At 38.3% G+C, this 17,316-nt stretch overlaps 5 protein-coding genes across 9 annotated transcripts; 3 read left to right on the forward strand and 2 right to left on the reverse strand.

Moving 5' to 3' along the window:
- Window positions 1-195: 195 nt before the first annotated feature.
- LOC106402353 (probable galacturonosyltransferase 7) lies at window positions 196-3,398 on the reverse strand. Its single transcript, XM_013843065.3, has 10 exons — window positions 3,105-3,398; window positions 2,992-3,023; window positions 2,874-2,915; window positions 2,732-2,794; window positions 2,488-2,554; window positions 2,373-2,419; window positions 1,990-2,291; window positions 1,545-1,896; window positions 952-1,464; window positions 196-874 (listed from the first exon to the last, which is right to left on the reverse strand). Exons 1-10 carry the CDS (start codon window positions 3,241-3,243, stop codon window positions 596-598), a joined length of 1,836 nt encoding a protein of 611 aa, XP_013698519.1. The 5' UTR covers window positions 3,244-3,398; the 3' UTR covers window positions 196-595.
- A 186-nt stretch (window positions 3,399-3,584) lies between these two features.
- Window positions 3,585-5,803, forward strand: LOC106402651 (bifunctional protein FolD 1, mitochondrial). Of its 3 annotated transcripts, none has more exons than XM_013843424.3 (6): window positions 3,585-3,686; window positions 4,102-4,301; window positions 4,394-4,710; window positions 4,842-5,078; window positions 5,161-5,328; window positions 5,425-5,803. In XM_013843424.3, exons 2-6 carry the CDS (start codon window positions 4,130-4,132, stop codon window positions 5,587-5,589), a joined length of 1,059 nt encoding a protein of 352 aa, XP_013698878.1. In that variant the 5' UTR covers window positions 3,585-3,686; window positions 4,102-4,129; the 3' UTR covers window positions 5,590-5,803. The 3 variants fall into 3 exon arrangements, with proteins under 3 accessions (XP_013698878.1, XP_048611082.1, XP_022557187.1); XM_048755125.1 differs by having other exon boundaries at window positions 4,439-4,710; XM_022701466.2 differs by having other exon boundaries at window positions 3,613-3,733.
- A 1,092-nt stretch (window positions 5,804-6,895) lies between these two features.
- On the forward strand, window positions 6,896-10,829 carry LOC106406538 (ethanolamine-phosphate cytidylyltransferase). The gene is made up of 9 exons (XM_013847226.3): window positions 6,896-7,342; window positions 8,437-8,672; window positions 8,862-9,040; window positions 9,565-9,636; window positions 9,798-9,865; window positions 10,042-10,162; window positions 10,248-10,313; window positions 10,404-10,526; window positions 10,618-10,829. Exons 1-9 carry the CDS (start codon window positions 7,026-7,028, stop codon window positions 10,687-10,689), a joined length of 1,254 nt encoding a protein of 417 aa, XP_013702680.1. The 5' UTR covers window positions 6,896-7,025; the 3' UTR covers window positions 10,690-10,829.
- Window positions 10,830-10,983: 154 nt separating this feature from the next.
- On the reverse strand, window positions 10,984-12,930 carry LOC106406539 (uncharacterized protein At2g38710). Of its 2 annotated transcripts, none has more exons than XM_013847227.3 (6): window positions 12,796-12,930; window positions 12,227-12,337; window positions 11,994-12,113; window positions 11,741-11,855; window positions 11,474-11,567; window positions 10,984-11,389 (listed from the first exon to the last, which is right to left on the reverse strand). In XM_013847227.3, the coding sequence occupies exons 2-6, from the start codon at window positions 12,328-12,330 to the stop codon at window positions 11,184-11,186; spliced, it is 639 nt and encodes a 212-aa protein (XP_013702681.1). In that variant the 5' UTR covers window positions 12,331-12,337; window positions 12,796-12,930; the 3' UTR covers window positions 10,984-11,183. The 2 variants fall into 2 exon arrangements, with proteins under 2 accessions (XP_013702681.1, XP_013702682.1); XM_013847228.3 differs by having other exon boundaries at window positions 12,774-12,910.
- A 961-nt stretch (window positions 12,931-13,891) lies between these two features.
- Window positions 13,892-17,315, forward strand: LOC106402579 (65-kDa microtubule-associated protein 5-like). Of its 2 annotated transcripts, none has more exons than XM_013843350.3 (10): window positions 13,892-14,145; window positions 14,276-14,722; window positions 14,803-15,006; window positions 15,087-15,242; window positions 15,329-15,488; window positions 15,601-15,773; window positions 16,067-16,154; window positions 16,575-16,648; window positions 16,727-16,801; window positions 16,894-17,315. In XM_013843350.3, exons 1-10 carry the CDS (start codon window positions 14,086-14,088, stop codon window positions 17,131-17,133), a joined length of 1,677 nt encoding a protein of 558 aa, XP_013698804.1. In that variant the 5' UTR covers window positions 13,892-14,085; the 3' UTR covers window positions 17,134-17,315. The 2 variants fall into 2 exon arrangements, with proteins under 2 accessions (XP_013698804.1, XP_013698805.1); XM_013843351.3 differs by having other exon boundaries at window positions 15,622-15,773.
- Window position 17,316: the final 1 nt, after the last annotated feature.

A 17,316-nucleotide genomic window follows, 5' to 3' on the forward strand; every position in this document is an offset into this window, starting at 1 on the left:
TTTTCACACATTTTAATAAAACATATTAAATTTGCATATTTTTAGTGATTATTTTTCCATAATTTTAAACCAATAAAAATTCAATAAATGCAATTAAGTTTTTTAAAATTTGCAATTAGTTAATAAAACATGCATTGAAAATGTAAAAAATAGAACTTTTTAAAATAAAATTTTTTTATAGAATTTGTAACTTTATAAAACGGAAGGAGTAATAGATATCATTCTTCTCGTCTTCTACATTGTTAATAATGAAAAAAAACTTACACAACGACAAATGGAAAATAACGTGAGTAAAAGAATGATGTCACACCTCTCTTTACCAAAAATCATATACAACATCCAAGTTTCTTTTCAAAATCATAATATCAAAGCTGATTTTGCAATCATCTTCATCACATTCTCTTAAAAAAATCATTTTATAACCCACTTTTGCTAGCTTCTTCACCCCCTCAGCATTTCTTCTGCAATGCATTCGGGTTTATTTACCCCCCACAAAAAAAATGAGATGCCACTCTAAATCTTTTTCTTTGCGTGTGTGACTTGCTTCTACAGCATTGTCCCCGTGTAATTTCTTCTACTTACTCTCTCTCTCTCGTCAAGGATTCACGTTACAGTCACTCAAGAATCCATCTTCCCTATTCAGATGCTTTCTCCAATAGCTTTTGTACTGTGGGATTCCCATCTCTAGCCACGGCTTCATGTTCCCATTGTAGTGCAAAGTCGCTGCGTTCTTTATCGTTTGGGGTTTGATATAGTAGTCATAACCAAGCCCTGATAGAGCCCATTTGTCGTCAAGAGCATATACTTTGTCTTGAAACGTAAGCAAGCTTGCTTTCAATGCAATTGCCTCTCTTGGCTCACCTTCACTACTCATCTGCCACACACCAAAACAAGAAATAAGCATAAAGAATCACACAATTTCTCTTTCAGGTTTTTTTTCAGAAAACTGACCTGTTTGTAAAATTTCTGGTATGTTTCTGAAACTCCCAGCTCCCTCCATCTAGCAAGATTAATGACATTCAATCCAGACATCCAGAGACAAGCATTAGCATCAAAACTTCCTCTCTTGAGACTCTTTATCTGACCCAATCTCACAGAGCACGACTTCACTGCGCCGTTCACTTTCCCATCCATATCAAGATCCCAAAGGGGAGACAAGTCTCGCTGGACTACAACGTCATGATCCAGAACCACAACCTTTCTCAACTTTCGAAATATTTTTGGAAGAAGATAGTGAGATGGAGAGAAAATTGATAAGTAGTCTGTTCTATTGTCACCACTTGGGAAGGAGACACGGAACTCTGTAGGCAAAGACAGTTTCATATCAGAATGATCAACCTCCATTTTCTCAATGTTCAATACTTGAATAGCTGCTTGTTTGCAGGGATTCCTGATGAACCATTGTTTCATCGCAAAGTAGTTCTGCTCGTCTGTCAGTACATGGAAAACAAAGTTTTTACTTTCCTGAAACATCAACAATCAACCAAGAATTAGATATAAGGGCTCCTATGACCTCAGTAAAGTAAGCTGGATTTAACACATACCCTTGCGTGTACAACCGTTGAGTTGATCACAACGGAAGATGCAAGAATATTATCGGAGATGATAACAAAGTGAAGCAACGAGGGATCTGAAAATTTCTCACTATCCTCAATATCAACTGAAGCCGACTTGAAATGTTCCACAGTTAGCCTCATTGACAAGCAATGAAGACTCTTAGGCATTGTCTGCACTGCAAGCTGGTAGAGGAACACACTCTGCTTCATGTGGAAACTTGCTTCATCCTCAGTCAAATCCAGGATCTGTCTCAGTTTCTTGTCAACATTGTTACAGTCAACCGGAAAAGACTTGGCCTTTGAAATTACACCTTCCATCTTCTCAAACTTTTTATCAACTCTGGTGGAACAGTTGAAAGAGACGCACAATAAGTAAGATTTAAGGAAATTAGCAGAGGATCTACACATACCCCCAAACTGGTAAGGGTCTTACTGTGGTGGAAGGTCACCATCAGCTGAACTTTCACTGAGAATACGCTCAAACTCTTGGATGTTCTGTTTCATATCCCGAGTCAACTTGCTTTGAGAAGGCATTTTAGCAATACTTGGGTAGTACGCTCTAGCCACAAACAGCAGGTCCTTCATGTGCTTCACCTTAGCATCTTTCATCGGTTCCTTATTTTCCTCCCTCCAGAGACAGTAGCTCCCGTATTTCACTTGGCAAGTTCTCTGACTTTCATCAACACTAACTACCGCCCGGTGAACACCTTTGTACGAGACTTCAATTTTTGTTTTCTGTTCACAGAATAAAACTTTAAGACGAATTGGCGATAGTAACCAAGAAAAAAAATGTATACTACAGAAACCACTTAATACATTTGCAGGGCTTGGGTTGGCAACAACAGCTGGAGACACTGGTACTCCTGCAGATCAATTGAGAGATCAGAATCAAAAAATAAAACACTGTGGGAGGAATTTTTAGAAAGTGAACCTTTCTTCTTAGAACCACTGATGCTTGTCTTATTCATATCTCTGGAACCACCGTTTATGTCCCTTTTCTAGCGCATGTGAAACAAGAGGAAAATAAAACACTTTAATTAACCATATCATGAATACATGAAGCAACCTAATTCATGAATGTATGTATTTCAACTTTCCAGACACATAACACAGTCAAATAAATTAAATCAAATTCACTCATTTTTTTTTTCATGAAGACACTATAAAGAACCAACCTTTGGAAGCAGCACTGGGTTGAGTTTTTGAAGAACCTGATCAACTCTATCGGATACATCTCTCTGCAAGGAAGATCAAGAAAAGCAAGCTAAACGATTTTGAAACCAATCAAAACGACAGAGAGTGTGTTTAACAATTTACCTGTGAATGTTTAGTAGCATTGATTCTGCTAAAGCTCTCATACTGAATCCAAAGAAAGTTAGTTAGAACTTAGAACCAAAATAAAAAAAATCAAAAAATTAGAAAACGCAATGCTTACAGGAGTAGATGGTTGGAGAGTGACGACGAGGCCTGGAGCAAAAAAATAAACGTAGAGAGATGAGAATAGATCTGAAAAACAGAGATCGAAGAGAGAAAGAAGAGAGAGATTACCAGGAGAGTGGAAGCTGTTGTGAAGGCCGAGCAAGAAAGCTAGAGGAACCAGCATTGATAGGATCACAAGAACCATTACTCCTATAACCAGAACTTTCCACCGCCGCTTCCCTCCACCTCCTCCTCCTCCGCCTTTCATGTTTTTTTTCCGATTTAGATTTCAATCAATCAATGCCTTTTTTCAGATTACGAACCGCATTGGATCCCTAAAACGACGGCGTTTTATCTCCTCGATACAACACTCAAGTGCTGCCACTATGCCCCTGATCGCATCATCCCTTTCCCCCCTTGCGTGTTTGCTTGTTAAGTTGGAAGGAAGAAGGAAGAGAGAGAGAGAGAGAGACGCACACACCCAACACTTTCCTCGCACGTGTGGAACTGTCTCTGCCGTTTGATTATCCCAACCCACTTGCACGATCTATCTCCCGATCACGACACGTGTACTTTTCACACGTGTGGTGAATATTACTATTATTATTTTTTAGTTCGTTTTTAATAGTCTCGCCGGTAAATCCAAAAACTCCGAGCAGGCCTAGCGACATTCGTCACCACCGTCAACGCCATTGACAGCTTATACACTTGGTAATCTCTCTTCCTCCCACTCCTCCGTACTAAAGAGAATTGATTGTGTAAGCATATGACAGTTCTCTTAAAGTCTCTCACTTTTTTTTTTGTGGGTTTAATCTGCTCTGTATTATTTGTTTATGTGGATGTAACGAAGGAGATGAGTTAAGACGATCGAGTCATCAAAAGATTGAGCCTTTATGTTTCATATGCATTGTTTAATGCTTCTCTGTCTAAGATTCTCTTGTCTTGTCTGTTTGTGTGAATGTAACGAAGGAGATGAGTTAAAAAAGATCAAATCATTAAAGATTAAACCTTTATGTTCATATGCCTTGTTTTAAGCATTATCTGTGTAAGATTCTCTTGTCTTGTCTATTTGTTCTAATTAGTTTTCTTTCAATGGTGTTTTTTTTTTTCTTTTCATTTGATTCAGTGACTACTGCTACTTTTCGTTTTCGAGCATGTTATTAGTCGCGAGGAAAGCTTTGGCCTTGGCGCATAACAAGACTATTCGTTTAACGACGAGGGAAGTGCACTGCTTAAGCTCCATCTTAGCCTCTCCTCCTCTCGTGTCTCTTGACTTGCCTGAAAATTGGGTTCCTTACTCTCATCCTCCATCCCCTGTTGCCTTCGGTAACTCTCTCTCTCTCTCCCTCCCTCCTCTAGTGTAGTGCATTGACTTCTGCAATCTTAGTTGTACACCTTTTGTTCTGTGTTTACTACAGAGGGTGAACATAAAACTGTGGTGATTGATGGCAAAGCTATTGCAGAGGAGATCAGAACGAAGATTGTTAGTGAAGTGTGGAAGATGAAAAACGATGTTGGCAAAGTCCCTGGTCTTGCGGTTGTGTTGGTCGGCGAACAAAGAGACTCTCAGACTTATGTGCGGAACAAGATTAAAGCTTGCGAAGAAACTGGGATTAAATCTGTTTTGGCTGAGTTGCCTGAGGACTGTACAGAAGGAGAAATAATCAGTGTATTAAAAAAATTCAATGAAGACACATCTATTCACGGAGTTCTCGTGCAGCTTCCTTTGCCCCAGGTGTGTTTCACATTGCTTTTGTGTGTTATATATTGTTGTTGGTATCAAAGATTAGTTCATATGTTATGCCATTGAGAATCTTTTTTAACTGTTATTTTCAACTATCATGTAATGAAGTATATTGTGTGCAGCATCTTGATGAAGCAAAGATATTGAATATGGTGAGGTTGGAGAAAGATGTTGATGGGTTTCATCCATTGAACATGGGGAATCTTGCGATGAGAGGGAGGGAGCCGCTGTTCGTATCTTGCACCCCTAAGGGCTGTGTGGAGTTGTTGATCAGAGCGGGTGTTGAGCTAGCAGGAAAAAACGCTGTGGTGATTGGAAGAAGCAACATCGTTGGCCTCCCAATGTCTTTACTATTGCAGGTATTATTAGGCTTTTTGTAGTTACTACAATAAGGTTCTTATGTGTGAGCATTTATATGTCTTTGCTGACATTATTGGGTAGAGGTATGACGCTACAGTAAGCACGGTGCATGCATTTTCAAAGGATCCAGAGCACATTACCAAGGAAGCTGATATTGTGGTTGCAGCCGCGGGTGTGCCTAATCTGGTACGTGGAAGCTGGCTGAAGCCTGGAGCAGTTGTCATCGATGTCGGAACATGTCCTGTTGAGGTAAAAAAAAAAAAAAAAAAAACTAATTCTGCTACAGAAAACCTTAGGTTAGAGCCTAAATAAAGAGACCAAATGTCTGTTCTTGGGTATTGGCAGGATAGTAGCTGTGAGCAAGGTTATCGTCTTGTTGGGGATGTATGCTACGAGGAAGCGTTAGGTGTAGCCTCAGCTATCACTCCTGTACCTGGAGGAGTCGGACCCATGACCATTGCCATGTTACTATGCAACACCTTGGATGCTGCCAAGCGGACATCCTTGTGATAAATATGGTTATCTCTGTCTTATAACTAAAGAGTCCATGTTGTTGGGGGGGATTGATCACAAATTGACAATCCCTTTTGAATTTTGAATTTTGAATTATCATGTTGTTACAGACAATGGTTGATGTCTGATATAAAGCTCTTTGTCAGAGTAGAGTTTAATGATTTTGTTGTAGTACCTGGTTGCTAGATAACAGTGGAATGTTTATGTTTCATTGGCGTTTACAAGATGAGGAAGCCATGGTAGTTATGCATGTGGTAGTTGTTGGATGTGGTAGTTGTTGGATAATCCATTTTGGATTATGAGTAGTAGTTGCATGTGACATCAAGGTTGATGGATGAGTGAAAGCAAGAGTTGTCACATGAAAGATCACGAAAGAAATGCTTGCACGTGATTCTTAAAGTGTGAAATAAGAATCTTGATGACACATATTCTTTCCCTTTAATTCAGTTTGGGTTTCATCTGCTGTGCATAAGTTGACACCAAATAAAAATTAATTTAAATTCACCTCTCATAACTTATTCTATTTTTTACTCTAAACTAGAGTAACTCTATAATATAGTTTGAGTTTGCTCCAATAATAGAAAATAGAGTGATGAACAAAAAAATATTAAATTACTCTATATTTGGACTAAACCTATTTTTTATTAATATTAAGTTACTCTTACTCTATTATAGAATGAGAAATATAATATCATTGGAGTATTTTTACTCTAAACTAAACTCTATCTTAAACTGAAAAATATAGTGGAGTTGGAGTTACTCACAAATATAAAGCAACCTCATCTAGATTTTCTCATTAGTTTAAACAGCTTCTGTATTTGGAACATATATTGAAAAAACCCATTACTTTTTAGTTATAAATCTGAGTTATTCAATTTTATACTGAAAAATCATTACTTTTTAGTTATAAATCTGAGTTATTCAATTATATACTGAAAAATCATTACTTTTTAGTTATAAATCTGAGTTATTCAATTTTATAAAAATAACTTTATAGTTAATGAAACCTTAAAATTATCAGATTTTGGTAAAAAAATATATTAATTATTCTTCTTTTTTTATCTACAAAAGTATTAATTCATTATTTTCTAAATCTCAGATTACATTTTGTTTACGAGCCAAAAATAGTAGTTGTTTGTCAATCAAACCGAATTAAAACCGAATAATTTACAACAGAACCGGTTATTTATAATCACCGAACCAGCCCAAACCATCAAATTTCATTTCGGTTTAGCTGTCATCATCCATCTCCAGAGAAAAAAAAAAACTAAAATGCGAAAAGCATAAATAGGATTCCGATTCCGAGTCTCAAGTTCCAAAGAGAAGAAACAAACATCCCTCTCCGAGATAGCGATCTTTGCGAACAACGTGAAGGAAAACAAAACGATAAAACGATCCGAGAGCGAAAAAGCATTTTCCTCTGAAAACAAACAATGGTGTGGGAGAAGGAGAAGATCGTCGGAAGCTGTATAATCGGAGGAGCCACGTTCGCCGTCGGAGCTACGTTCCTCCACCTCTTCCTCAAAGGCGAGCTTCCTTTGGGCCTAGGGCTAGGCGCGCGTTTGGTCTCGTTCAGAAAACGGAGGCCCGTTCGCGTCTACATGGACGGTTGCTTCGACATGATGCACTACGGCCACTGCAACGCGCTGCGTCAGGCGCGTGCTCTCGGTGACCAATTGGTCGTTGGTGTTGTTAGCGACGAAGAGATCATAGCTAATAAAGGACCTCCCGTTACTCCTCTTCATGAAAGGTCTCTCTCTCTCTCTCTCTCGATCTCAATTCATTTGTTAAGGCAGGTCCTGAGATTTAAAGGGCGGTGTAACAAATGGTGAATAACAAACAATGTTCAACGAACCGTTAGAGTAATTAAGCGTTTTATAGGGAATTATTGACTAGGCCGGCACATAAACAGACTTTTTTGATGCCCACACTGATTTTTAAAGGCAGGTCCTGAGATTTAAGGGGCAGTAACAAACGGTGAATAACAATGTTCAATACCTAGTAATTAGGCGTTTTATAGGGGATTATTGATTAGGCGGGCGCATAAACATATTTTTTTGATGCCCACACTGATTTTTAAAGGTCGGTCTTGAGATTCAAGGGGGTGGTGACAAATGGTGAATAACAATGTTCAATTACACAGTAATTAGGCGTTTTATAGAGGATTATTGATTAGTCGGGCGCATAAACATACTTTTTTGATGCCCACACTGATTTTTAAAGGTCGGTCCTGACATTTAAGGGGGCGGTAACAAATGGTGAATAACAATGTTCAATTACACAGGAATTAGGCGTTTTATAGGGGATTATTGATTAGTCGGGCGCATAAACATACTTTTTTGATGCCCACACTGATTTTTAAAGGTCGGTCCTGAGATTTAAGGGGACGGTAACAAATGGTGAATAACAATGTTCAATTACACAGTAATTAGGCGTTTTATAGGGGATTATTGATTAGGCGGGCGCATAAAAAAACTTTTTTGATGCCCACACTGATTTTTAAATTGTTTCATGTAGGTCCAATCTTTGGTCTAAACGGGCACATAAACAAAGTCTAGACCAATTTTTAGAACACTAATAAATAATGTGTATATATAAATAAGCCAAGACTGAGGCGAATGTTTCATCTCATTATGTCCAAAGCTGGCTTTGCCTTGTATAACAGTGACAATTACGGATTAGAACTAAATGATCAATATATATTTTTCTTAAATAATTTGGGGGTCAATGATGTATACATATTAACTATATGGCTCGAGAGGCGAATGATTCATCTTTCCAAGAACGCTCTGCCTTGTGTATTTAGTTGTGTAGTATGTTTATTTTTTTATTTTGTTATCTTAGGATGGTGATGGTGAAGGCGGTGAAGTGGGTGGATGAAGTCATATCTGATGCTCCTTACGCCATCACTGAGGATTTCATGAAGAGGTTGTTTGATGAGTACCAGATCGATTACATCATCCATGGGGATGATCCTTGTGTTCTTCCTGATGGAACTGATGCTTATGCATTGGCTAAGAAGGCTGGGAGGTACAAGCAGATCAAGCGTACTGAAGGAGTTTCCAGCACTGATATCGTTGGTATAACTTACATCTGATTCATTTTAGCTCGTATCAGCTGTATTTGTTCGTCAGTTCAGGATGCTTAGAGTAAAGTGTCTTGCTTTTTCATGTTAAGGGGAGATACGAACTGCATCATGTTTTATGTAATCAAGTGCCATGATAGCTTAGATCTTGTGTAATTACATTCAAGTTTATAAATCTTTGCAGGTCGCATGCTGCTCTGTGTAAGAGAAAGATCGAACAGTCATAGTCATTCTTCTCTGCAAAGGCAGTTTAGCCATGGACATAATAGCCCAAAGTTTGATGACGGAGGTTCTTCAGCTGGTACTCGCGTCTCACATTTTCTTCCTACTTCCCGCAGGATCGTTCAGTTCTCCAATGGCAAGGTACGCAAGTCTTAAAGAGTGTCCTCTTCTCAAGTTTAGCTGTTGCATATTTTTTGTTTCTACCATAACTTAGATGTTTGAAATTGTGTATATCTCTATGTATTTCTTAATGATCTAGTAGGTTGATCAGGTAGGTACTGTACATGACTCTTAATTTCTAATAGCTATGCAAGTTCTGACTCTCGTTTTTTAGTTGTTATAATTATTAAAGAGAACGGGTATCAGCTTTCATCATCGTTATGGGAACACTGTCTGGTTGAGTCTTGGTTCTTACCTTCTGAAACATCACTAGTTCACCCTGTCTTTGACCACTTCACCGATCACCGGTCCACTGGATACTCTTTATGTGTTTATCTATAATTTACCTATTGAGTGACAAAAAGTTGCTTCACATCTCGTTTTATTGCCTATGTTCATTCATGCACGCTAGATTAAACTTAAGATTACACTCTTTGGTTGATTCACTTTTCTCCTCCTCATTTTTTTATCTGGGGTGGATTATGAGTACATGATTATGGTGACAGGGGCCAGGACCTGATGCACGCATAATTTACATTGATGGTGCTTTTGATCTTTTCCATGCTGGCCATGTTGAGGTATAGTACGTTCATTTGGTAAAGACAATTTAGCCATGTTAACTATGTTTGTCGACTAGTCCAACTAGAATTCCCTAAATATTATTGAGGGACCATCCAGTTTTATTATGCCAATGTTGTTAATTCTTTTTTTTCTTTTCTTGATTATTCAATTGGTACAGATTCTGAGGCGTGCTCGAGAGCTTGGAGACTTTCTTCTTGTTGGGATACATAACGACCAGACTGTCAGGTTCAAGAAAGCTCAACTTTGGCTGTTTTCTTTATAGTGATTTTTCTCAGTTCTTATTTCGTCATTTTTATGCATAAATATATAGCTCTTGTCCCCATTTTGGATTAGATGTGCATAACTGCATCCCTGCTTAAATTCGTCTGACCAAAAAGTGCATGTTATACGTTGATGAGCAGTGCTAGAAGTGGAGCGCGTCACCCAATCATGAATCTCCATGAAAGAAGCTTAAGTGTTCTGGCATGCCGCTATGTAGATGAGGTGATAATTGGTGCTCCATCGGAAGTTTCAAAAGACACGGTGAGCTCCTCTGCTCTTTACTTAATGATAATACACAAATGACTTTCATGAAGAGCTATCTTTGACACTGATTTGGATGATGCAGATCACGACATTTGATATTTCGTTGGTGGTTCATGGGACAGTAGCCGAGAGCGATGATTTTCAAAAGGTAAAAAACCAGTTTCAGATGGATTTTGAAAACAAGGTTTAATACAAAGAGGTGGATATTCACAGAATGTGGTTTGATGATTTAACACAGGAGGAAGGTAATCCGTATGCTGTACCAATAAGCATGGGCATATTCCAAATCCTGGAAAGCCCTCTTGATATCACAACTTCCACCATAATCAAGAGGATTGTGAACAACCATGAAGCTTATCAGGCAAGTTGCTTTTCTTCTACCTCATTCATCTTCTTATTGCATCACTCTGACCAATCTCTAACTTCAAAATCGTTCTGCATTTTTTTTTTAGAAACGTAACTTGAAAAAGGAAGCTAGTGAGAAGAAGTACTACGAGCAGAAGGCTTTTGTGACTGGCGACTGATAGAATCTTGAAAGCTTTGTAAGAACATCTTCAGGATGCGAATCAGTTTTTATCCTTATCTTATATCTCTGTATTGGCTATAGTAGGATGTTTCTGGATGATACGCCAATGCTCTATATAGTATTACATTTTGTTCTCTAGTTTTTACTTTACATAAAAAGGGCATTGATGATTTTAGTACCAAATGCTTCTTTTATTTTCTTCACGTTTGGGATGTTTCATCTTACTTTCTACTTTCGTTTCTGCGTACTGCAAATATGTTAGGATTGTATTAGGATTGTATTTATCACTATCTGAAGATAAAACGATGAACTTCATTAGAAATGGTAAATGAGGTTGCGTTTCAGACAATGGTGAAACAGCCAAATCTTGTCTCTTTGAAGATGAAATCAGAGAGAGCATTACAGTTTCGAATCACAAATACAATGATAAATTAGGAGAGGTCCCAAACAGGACCAATCTCGCACCCATTGGCAGGAGTTTGGTGGTGCAAATCAGGAAAAGGGCTTGCTGGTCCCATTAATAGCCGGGACAAGGCCTCTTGTGGCCTTCACGTATGAAAGGTATTCACTATAACGCATGCTGAATAATGTGCTCTGGTATCTTGTTAGCTGGATTCGCCTACGCACTGCCTCAGTTATTTCCCCATTGTATCCAGCTTTACGCACCAGCGAGTCTATTGCCTCTATCTTTGTCCAGCCTGCCAAAAAAAAAAGGGGTAGCATACAGAGAGATCAACGCTGCATATAGGTTCAAGTTACAAACTCCTAAGCAAAACTGGTACCTTCATGAGCTGGCACCTCAGGGAGATATGTGGCGTTTCGCTTTATATTGGTCACAGGTTCAGTGAATTCAATGATTATACCATGCGTTCCCACCTTCATAGTCAAATCAGACAAAACTAAGTGAGTGCAAATATCAACATGAGGGATGTGACAGGAGAAGGTTTATCAGATGTGTGGAATGACTAGCATGCTACTACTTGTTGGCCGACCATATTCTTAATTTATGTTTAGAAACATGAGACTAAGATGAAGAGTGAAGACAGTACCTCCCAATCAAGATAATCCTCTGCATCTTCATAATCAGTGAGGACAGACACCGTGCATTGCAGAAACGGCAGTTCTTTGGGTTGGATTGGTGGGAACCTACGATCCCTCAGGGCACTGTGATATTGACATAAATCAAAAAGGTACATTTATAACCAATGACATTGTACAGAAAAAAAAAGAAGAGAGGTAGATTAAGCTAATGGGCAAACGCCAAAGAATATCAAAATGTGTGAGAAGTAGTAAGTAAGTTACCTGGTCAAGGCGTAGTCCTTGAAGCCACTGATCAAGCGGCGTGCTTCAAGCGTACCAATACATCCACGCAAACGAGGCTCCCCACCATTCACAATTTTCTTCCAGGTGACAAACAATGGGCTACAAGGAAAAACAACCACTGGACTATGAGTAAGAAAAGAAAAGGGAATGTTGACATAAATAGTCAATACAGGACATAAAAAAATGGAATGGGTACAAAAGAAGGAAGTTACTGATTGGCGTCGTCAAAGGCAGGTGGAGGAGAGTCTTCATCGTTGTAGTGAGAGACCAAAGTGTCGAAACAGTACACAGCCATCTCTCTGTTCGCCGACGCCATTGTTGTGCTTTTTGAAGAGACAAGAAGGAAAACAAAATTAGCAAGTAGTATAGTGTGAACCTGAATTATCAAAAAATCATTTTACGCTTATAAAATCATAAACAGCCGAATAAGAATACAACATTGTGGACTTATATAAGCTTGATTTTCCCGCAAAAAAAAAAAAAAAAAAGACAGACTTTCTGCTAAAACTCAAAAAATCGAATTACACAGAGAATAATATAAGCATTATCAGAGGAAAACTACACTAATAATAATAATGATATGTAAAATTGAATAGCGGTGGTCGGTCGACAAGTTACGATTAAGATCGGAGTAAAGAAACTGATCGCTTTTTCAATATGAAAGACACGAACTCTAGTTAATAGAGAGATCTGTAAGAAGAATTGAGAATCAAACAGCTAGGGAAATCAATTGGGTGGGGGGGGGAGAGCATAACCAACACGAGAGAGCGGCGGAGAAAACCTGAAGAAAGCGCAAAAAAGAATCGAAGATCGGTGGTGAATTTGGTTAATAGTGTGTTTACGTTTCAGAAGCAAAGCTTTTCTTTAACACACTGACAATTTGTTTTGGTTGGTGTTGTCTTTTTCTCAAAGAGGACTTTAATAACTCTTTTATATAATGGACTTTAATACTTGGGCCCATTATCCAAACATAACACTAGGCCCCAGTATCCAGAATAACACTTGAGCCCAATAACATGCTATTTTTTATCAAATAGAGTTATTTCAAATATTATTTTTATATTTAAATGTACATAAAAATTTATGCTTTTTAAAATAAAATAAAATCAAGTTTGGTTCTCCAAAATTAGGCATGGACATTTTAACCTGGACCCGAAAATCCGAACCGGAACCGGCTTAAAAATCTCGAACCAAAAATTTACAAGTACCTTTTGGGTCTTAATTTCTTTTACTAAAAAAAACCGAAAAGAACCGATCCGAATAGACCCAGACCCGAAAAGAACCGATCCGAAAAGACTCAACCAGATAAGAACCGATTTGTACTCGACTTAAAAACATGTATGTCCAAAACTATGATTTTTGTGTTCTATTTTATATATATTATTTTATGATTTAGTTGGAATATCTTTTGTTAATAACATTTGTTATTATTTTGTAAAATTTTTTTAACATGAAGCTTTATAATGTAAAATTTACAGTATAAATATGGTTTATTTTAATTATTGATTGTTTCATTTAGGTTATTTTGTAAAATTTTAGATGTATATGACAAATATCGACTAAATTTGATGAAGTTGAGTATGTCAAGTCTTTTTTAGATCCTAAATACCCGAACCTGGTCCGGATCCGATATGGATCCGAAAAATTATGGGTATTTTATGGATATTTTAATTATAGATCCGGACCCGAGAAGAACCGGTTCAAACCTGAACCAAAAATTTCTTAGTGCTTATTAGGTCTAAATGTTTAGGATCCCAAAGGAACCGGTGGGAACCCGACCTGGCCCGGCCTATCCAAAATGTTGAGATTTGAATATATATTCTCTATTTTAAATATATATATATATATATACATTTAAAATTTGGAGTTTCTAGTGCACAAATATCGAGAGGGATACAAAAAAATTCTAAACTACCGCCAAAAACATTTCTTTCCAAAAACACTTGCTCTCCTGTCTCCTCCTTCAAACACACAATCTCTCTCGGGATCTTCACCCCTTAATCCTTTCTAGGGTTTCCCAGCCTCGTCAAAACTCCCTTCTACGCGGCGGCGCCGGCGGAAAAAGAAGAAAATGTCTCTTTCTTCAACCACCAACACCACCACTTGCACTTCCCTCCTCCAAGAACTACAGGTCCTCATTTGATTCCGACGATTCATTTGATAACGCAATCGAATCCCAATTTCGAATTTTTCCGTAGGGTTCACGCTTCTGATCAGATTCAATTGAGCAAGAAAGATTTGTTTTTTTTTTTTTAATGCAGATCATATGGGATGAGATTGGCGAAGGTTACAGCGAGAGAGACGAGATGCTGCTTGAACTCGAGCAAGAGTGTCTCGACATATACAACAAGAAAGTTGACAAGACTCGCAAGCACAGAGCTGAGCTGCAACGATCCTTAGCTCAGTCTGAAGCTGAGATCGCCACCCTCATGTCTGCGCTCGGTGAACAAGCCTCGTTCTCGAAGAAAGAAGGCTCTTTGAAGGAGCAGATCTCTTCTGTGAAGCCTGTGTTGGAAGAACTGATGGTGAAAAAGGATCTGAGATGGAGACAAGTGTCTGAGATAGTGACTCAGATAGCAGAGATCTCTTGTAACATCGCTGGGAATGATTCTCCTCTTAGCTCTGGTTTAGAAGTTGATGGAAGCGACTTGACTAAAAGAAAGTTGGATGAGCTTAGAGCACATCTTCAGGATCTTCGCAATGAAAAGGTGTTTTTATACTTTATATGTTACAAAGAGTTTTATGATTTATGTGTGTTTATCATTTTTCTTTTTTTTTCGATTTTCAGGCTGTTCGGCTGAAGAAAGTGAACTCTTATATCAGTGCTGTCCACGAGTTGTCGGAGATTCTTTCATTCGATTTCTCTAAGGCGTTGGGTAATGTCCATAAAAGCCTTACCGGGGCTTCGAAAAGCATTAGTAATGATACGCTTGCTAGATTGACAGAGCTTGTAGAGTCTCTGAAGAAAGAGAAGCGTCAGAGGCTGCTTAAGGTGAAGCAAAACAATACTTTCCCAACTGTTTGGAAAAACTAGTAGGGATTGATGCCTTGAGAGATTCTTGTTTATTTCAGCTACAAGGTTTGGGAAGAACCATGCAAGAGCTGTGGAGTCTGATGGAAACAACTACGGATGAGAGGAGAAGATTTGACAATTTGAGTGTGTTGCTTTCTGTTCAAGCTGATGATGCCTTGGGAAAAGGATGCCTCGGTCTTGACATTGTCCGAGAGGTAATGTGATCATATTCATTTGTTCTCATCTGTCTGAGTCAGCGAGTATCAAACTTTTTCTTAACTCTTTAACATTTTGGTCATAGGCTGAAGATGAAGTGAAAAGACTGAATGCCCTGAAGTCCAGCAAGATGAAGGAGTTGGTTCTGAAGAGGCATTATGAACTAGAAGAAATCTGCAGAGAGGTTCATATGGATTTCAACAGCGATGCTGCAAGACAGAGTCTTATCGACGTCATTGATTCTGGTACCATACATATTCCTCTAGAGTAGGCTGACTAATTAATTAAGTACAAATTATTTTCTGACTAATGTGAAAGTACGATGGTTTAAAATTATATATTTCGTTGGGTGTGCAGTGACGAAGGTTTCCTTTGCAGGTGATGCTGATCTGTCTGATATTCTGGAAAGCCTAGATGAGCAGATCGAGAAGGCAAAAGAAGAAGCTTCAAGCAGAAAGGAAATTTTAGACAAAGTTGAAAAGTTGAAGCACGCAAAGGAAGAAGAAAAATGGCTTGATGATTATGAAAAGGTGAATACCACCCACATACTGTTTTAAATTTCTCTTTTATTAAAGTAGGTCAAGAGAAGATTTGTAGACCTTGGAGGCTTGAAGCTGACTGTCAGCATTTGTCTGATGAAAATATTTCAAGTCTTAGTGTTAACTGCAGCCTGCAACTACTAGAGAGAATCACACCTATCTCTAGAGATTGTTTTGTGTAGTTTTAATGTTATAGAGAATCTAAGTTTGTGTGAATTTCCTGCAACCTAGCTTTGTATACGTATGTGATATTGATTGTTTCTTCTAATTTGCCTTCTTAACAGGATGAGAACCGCTTCAGTGCTGTAAGAGGAGCGCACAAAAATTTAAAACGCGCGGAGAAAGCTAGGAGCCTTATCAGCAAAATTCCTGGTGAGTCTTTTTATACATGCACTACTTGGTTAATGCAAGTAAGCCTGACTTCAGTATGATGCTTTCTAGAAACAATACTCTGTAACTAGATATCCCCTTGGATTAGTTTTCAATAATCACTTTTCTTTTCATTCCTAGATTCTTATTATTAACAGCTCACCTAGAGGTCAGTTCCTTCCAGCTGAAACTCGAAAACTCATTGTTAGATGTTTAGAGTTTATCTGTTTTTCCTTGCACTTGTTAGGGTAAATAGTGTTTGAAGATAGTAACAGACAATGCCTGATTCAAATCAACTGACGTTTTTGTAGAGTTTCTGTGCTGCTTGTTCATTCTTTAAACTTAGTTGATGTTGATACAAAAACCTGTTGTCAAACTGATCGGTCTTAAGATGACATTAACCTCTTGTGGTTATTTTGTAAGCAATGATCGATGGTCTGACCACCAGAGTGAAGGCCTGGGAGAAAGAAAGAGGAGTCCCCTTCTTGTGTGATAAGGTAACTAACTGTACATTTACTCAACTGTCCTTTTTATGCTTTGATTCAGCTTATGTGAAGTATGCTTTTTCAATCCAGCTCCCGTTGTTACAAACACTGGAAGAAGAAATTGTTTTGCGTGCTCAAAGAGAGGAGGAAAAGCGTCAGTTCCGAGTACGTGTGTTAATCAAAACAAGGATTTGTAGACAATCACTGTGGTCTTGAACTAACAAAACAAAGCTCTTTGTTTTGTTTTGCGTAAACAGGAGCAGAAACGGCTACAAGGTCAGCTTGCTACTGAGAAAGAAGCAAAATATGGTTCAAAGTCTGCAAAGAAGAAGCCATTGGGACAGAGTCTTAACACAGACAATGTGACAAAAACACCACTTGGTCGTAGGGTTGGGACTACACCTGGAAGGTCCGGTGTCAAAGATTATAGAGAAAGCGGCAGAGGCAATGCCACGGCGATACCGCTGAACTATGTCGCTCTTCAGAAAGAAGATTGATTGATAGATACTAGAAAGGGGATTAGAGTTTTACATAAGCTACATCACATGTTGATGAGCTGATGTCTTTCTTATGTGATTCCTTTTTGGTTTCTAGTTCCTTTTGCTAATGATGTTTTCAGATATAAGTTGGTATGAATATGAAGTGTCACATTTTTACTCATAAGCAGTTGATATCCAAAC

The sequence above is a fragment of the Brassica napus genome, chromosome C4 (assembly GCF_020379485.1).
Source record: "Brassica napus cultivar Da-Ae chromosome C4, Da-Ae, whole genome shotgun sequence".
NCBI classification, from domain to species: Eukaryota; Viridiplantae; Streptophyta; class Magnoliopsida; order Brassicales; family Brassicaceae; genus Brassica; species Brassica napus.

What these genes read in the sequence shown, in the direction of transcription:
- LOC106402353 (XM_013843065.3), bottom strand. Translation starts at nt 3,243, where the DNA reads ATGAAAGGCGGAGGAGGAGGAGGTGGAGGGAAGCGGCGGTGGAAAGTT. An exon ending in ATGCTACTAAACATTCACAG is followed by an intron (nt 2,795 to 2,873) that starts GTAAATTGTTAA and finishes TCTTCCTTGCAG; the next exon opens with AGAGATGTATCCGATAGAGT. An exon ending in GATGGTGACCTTCCACCACA is followed by an intron (nt 1,897 to 1,989) that starts GTAAGACCCTTA and finishes CTGTTCCACCAG; the next exon opens with AGTTGATAAAAAGTTTGAGA.
- LOC106402651 (XM_013843424.3), top strand. Translation starts at nt 4,130, where the DNA reads ATGTTATTAGTCGCGAGGAAAGCTTTGGCCTTGGCGCATAACAAGACT. An exon ending in CAATGTCTTTACTATTGCAG is followed by an intron (nt 5,079 to 5,160) that starts GTATTATTAGGC and finishes ATTATTGGGTAG; the next exon opens with AGGTATGACGCTACAGTAAG. An exon ending in TCGGAACATGTCCTGTTGAG is followed by an intron (nt 5,329 to 5,424) that starts GTAAAAAAAAAA and finishes GGGTATTGGCAG; the next exon opens with GATAGTAGCTGTGAGCAAGG.
- LOC106406538 (XM_013847226.3), top strand. Translation starts at nt 7,026, where the DNA reads ATGGTGTGGGAGAAGGAGAAGATCGTCGGAAGCTGTATAATCGGAGGA. An exon ending in TTCCAGCACTGATATCGTTG is followed by an intron (nt 8,673 to 8,861) that starts GTATAACTTACA and finishes AAATCTTTGCAG; the next exon opens with GTCGCATGCTGCTCTGTGTA. An exon ending in CATAACGACCAGACTGTCAG is followed by an intron (nt 9,866 to 10,041) that starts GTTCAAGAAAGC and finishes GTTGATGAGCAG; the next exon opens with TGCTAGAAGTGGAGCGCGTC.
- LOC106406539 (XM_013847227.3), bottom strand. Translation starts at nt 12,330, where the DNA reads ATGGCGTCGGCGAACAGAGAGATGGCTGTGTACTGTTTCGACACTTTG. An exon ending in GCCTTTGACGACGCCAATCA is followed by an intron (nt 12,114 to 12,226) that starts GTAACTTCCTTC and finishes TTTTCCTTGTAG; the next exon opens with CCCATTGTTTGTCACCTGGA. An exon ending in TGAGGTGCCAGCTCATGAAG is followed by an intron (nt 11,390 to 11,473) that starts GTACCAGTTTTG and finishes TTTTTTTGGCAG; the next exon opens with GCTGGACAAAGATAGAGGCA.
- LOC106402579 (XM_013843350.3), top strand. Translation starts at nt 14,086, where the DNA reads ATGTCTCTTTCTTCAACCACCAACACCACCACTTGCACTTCCCTCCTC. An exon ending in AGGATCTTCGCAATGAAAAG is followed by an intron (nt 14,723 to 14,802) that starts GTGTTTTTATAC and finishes TTCGATTTTCAG; the next exon opens with GCTGTTCGGCTGAAGAAAGT. An exon ending in AGCGTCAGAGGCTGCTTAAG is followed by an intron (nt 15,007 to 15,086) that starts GTGAAGCAAAAC and finishes TGTTTATTTCAG; the next exon opens with CTACAAGGTTTGGGAAGAAC.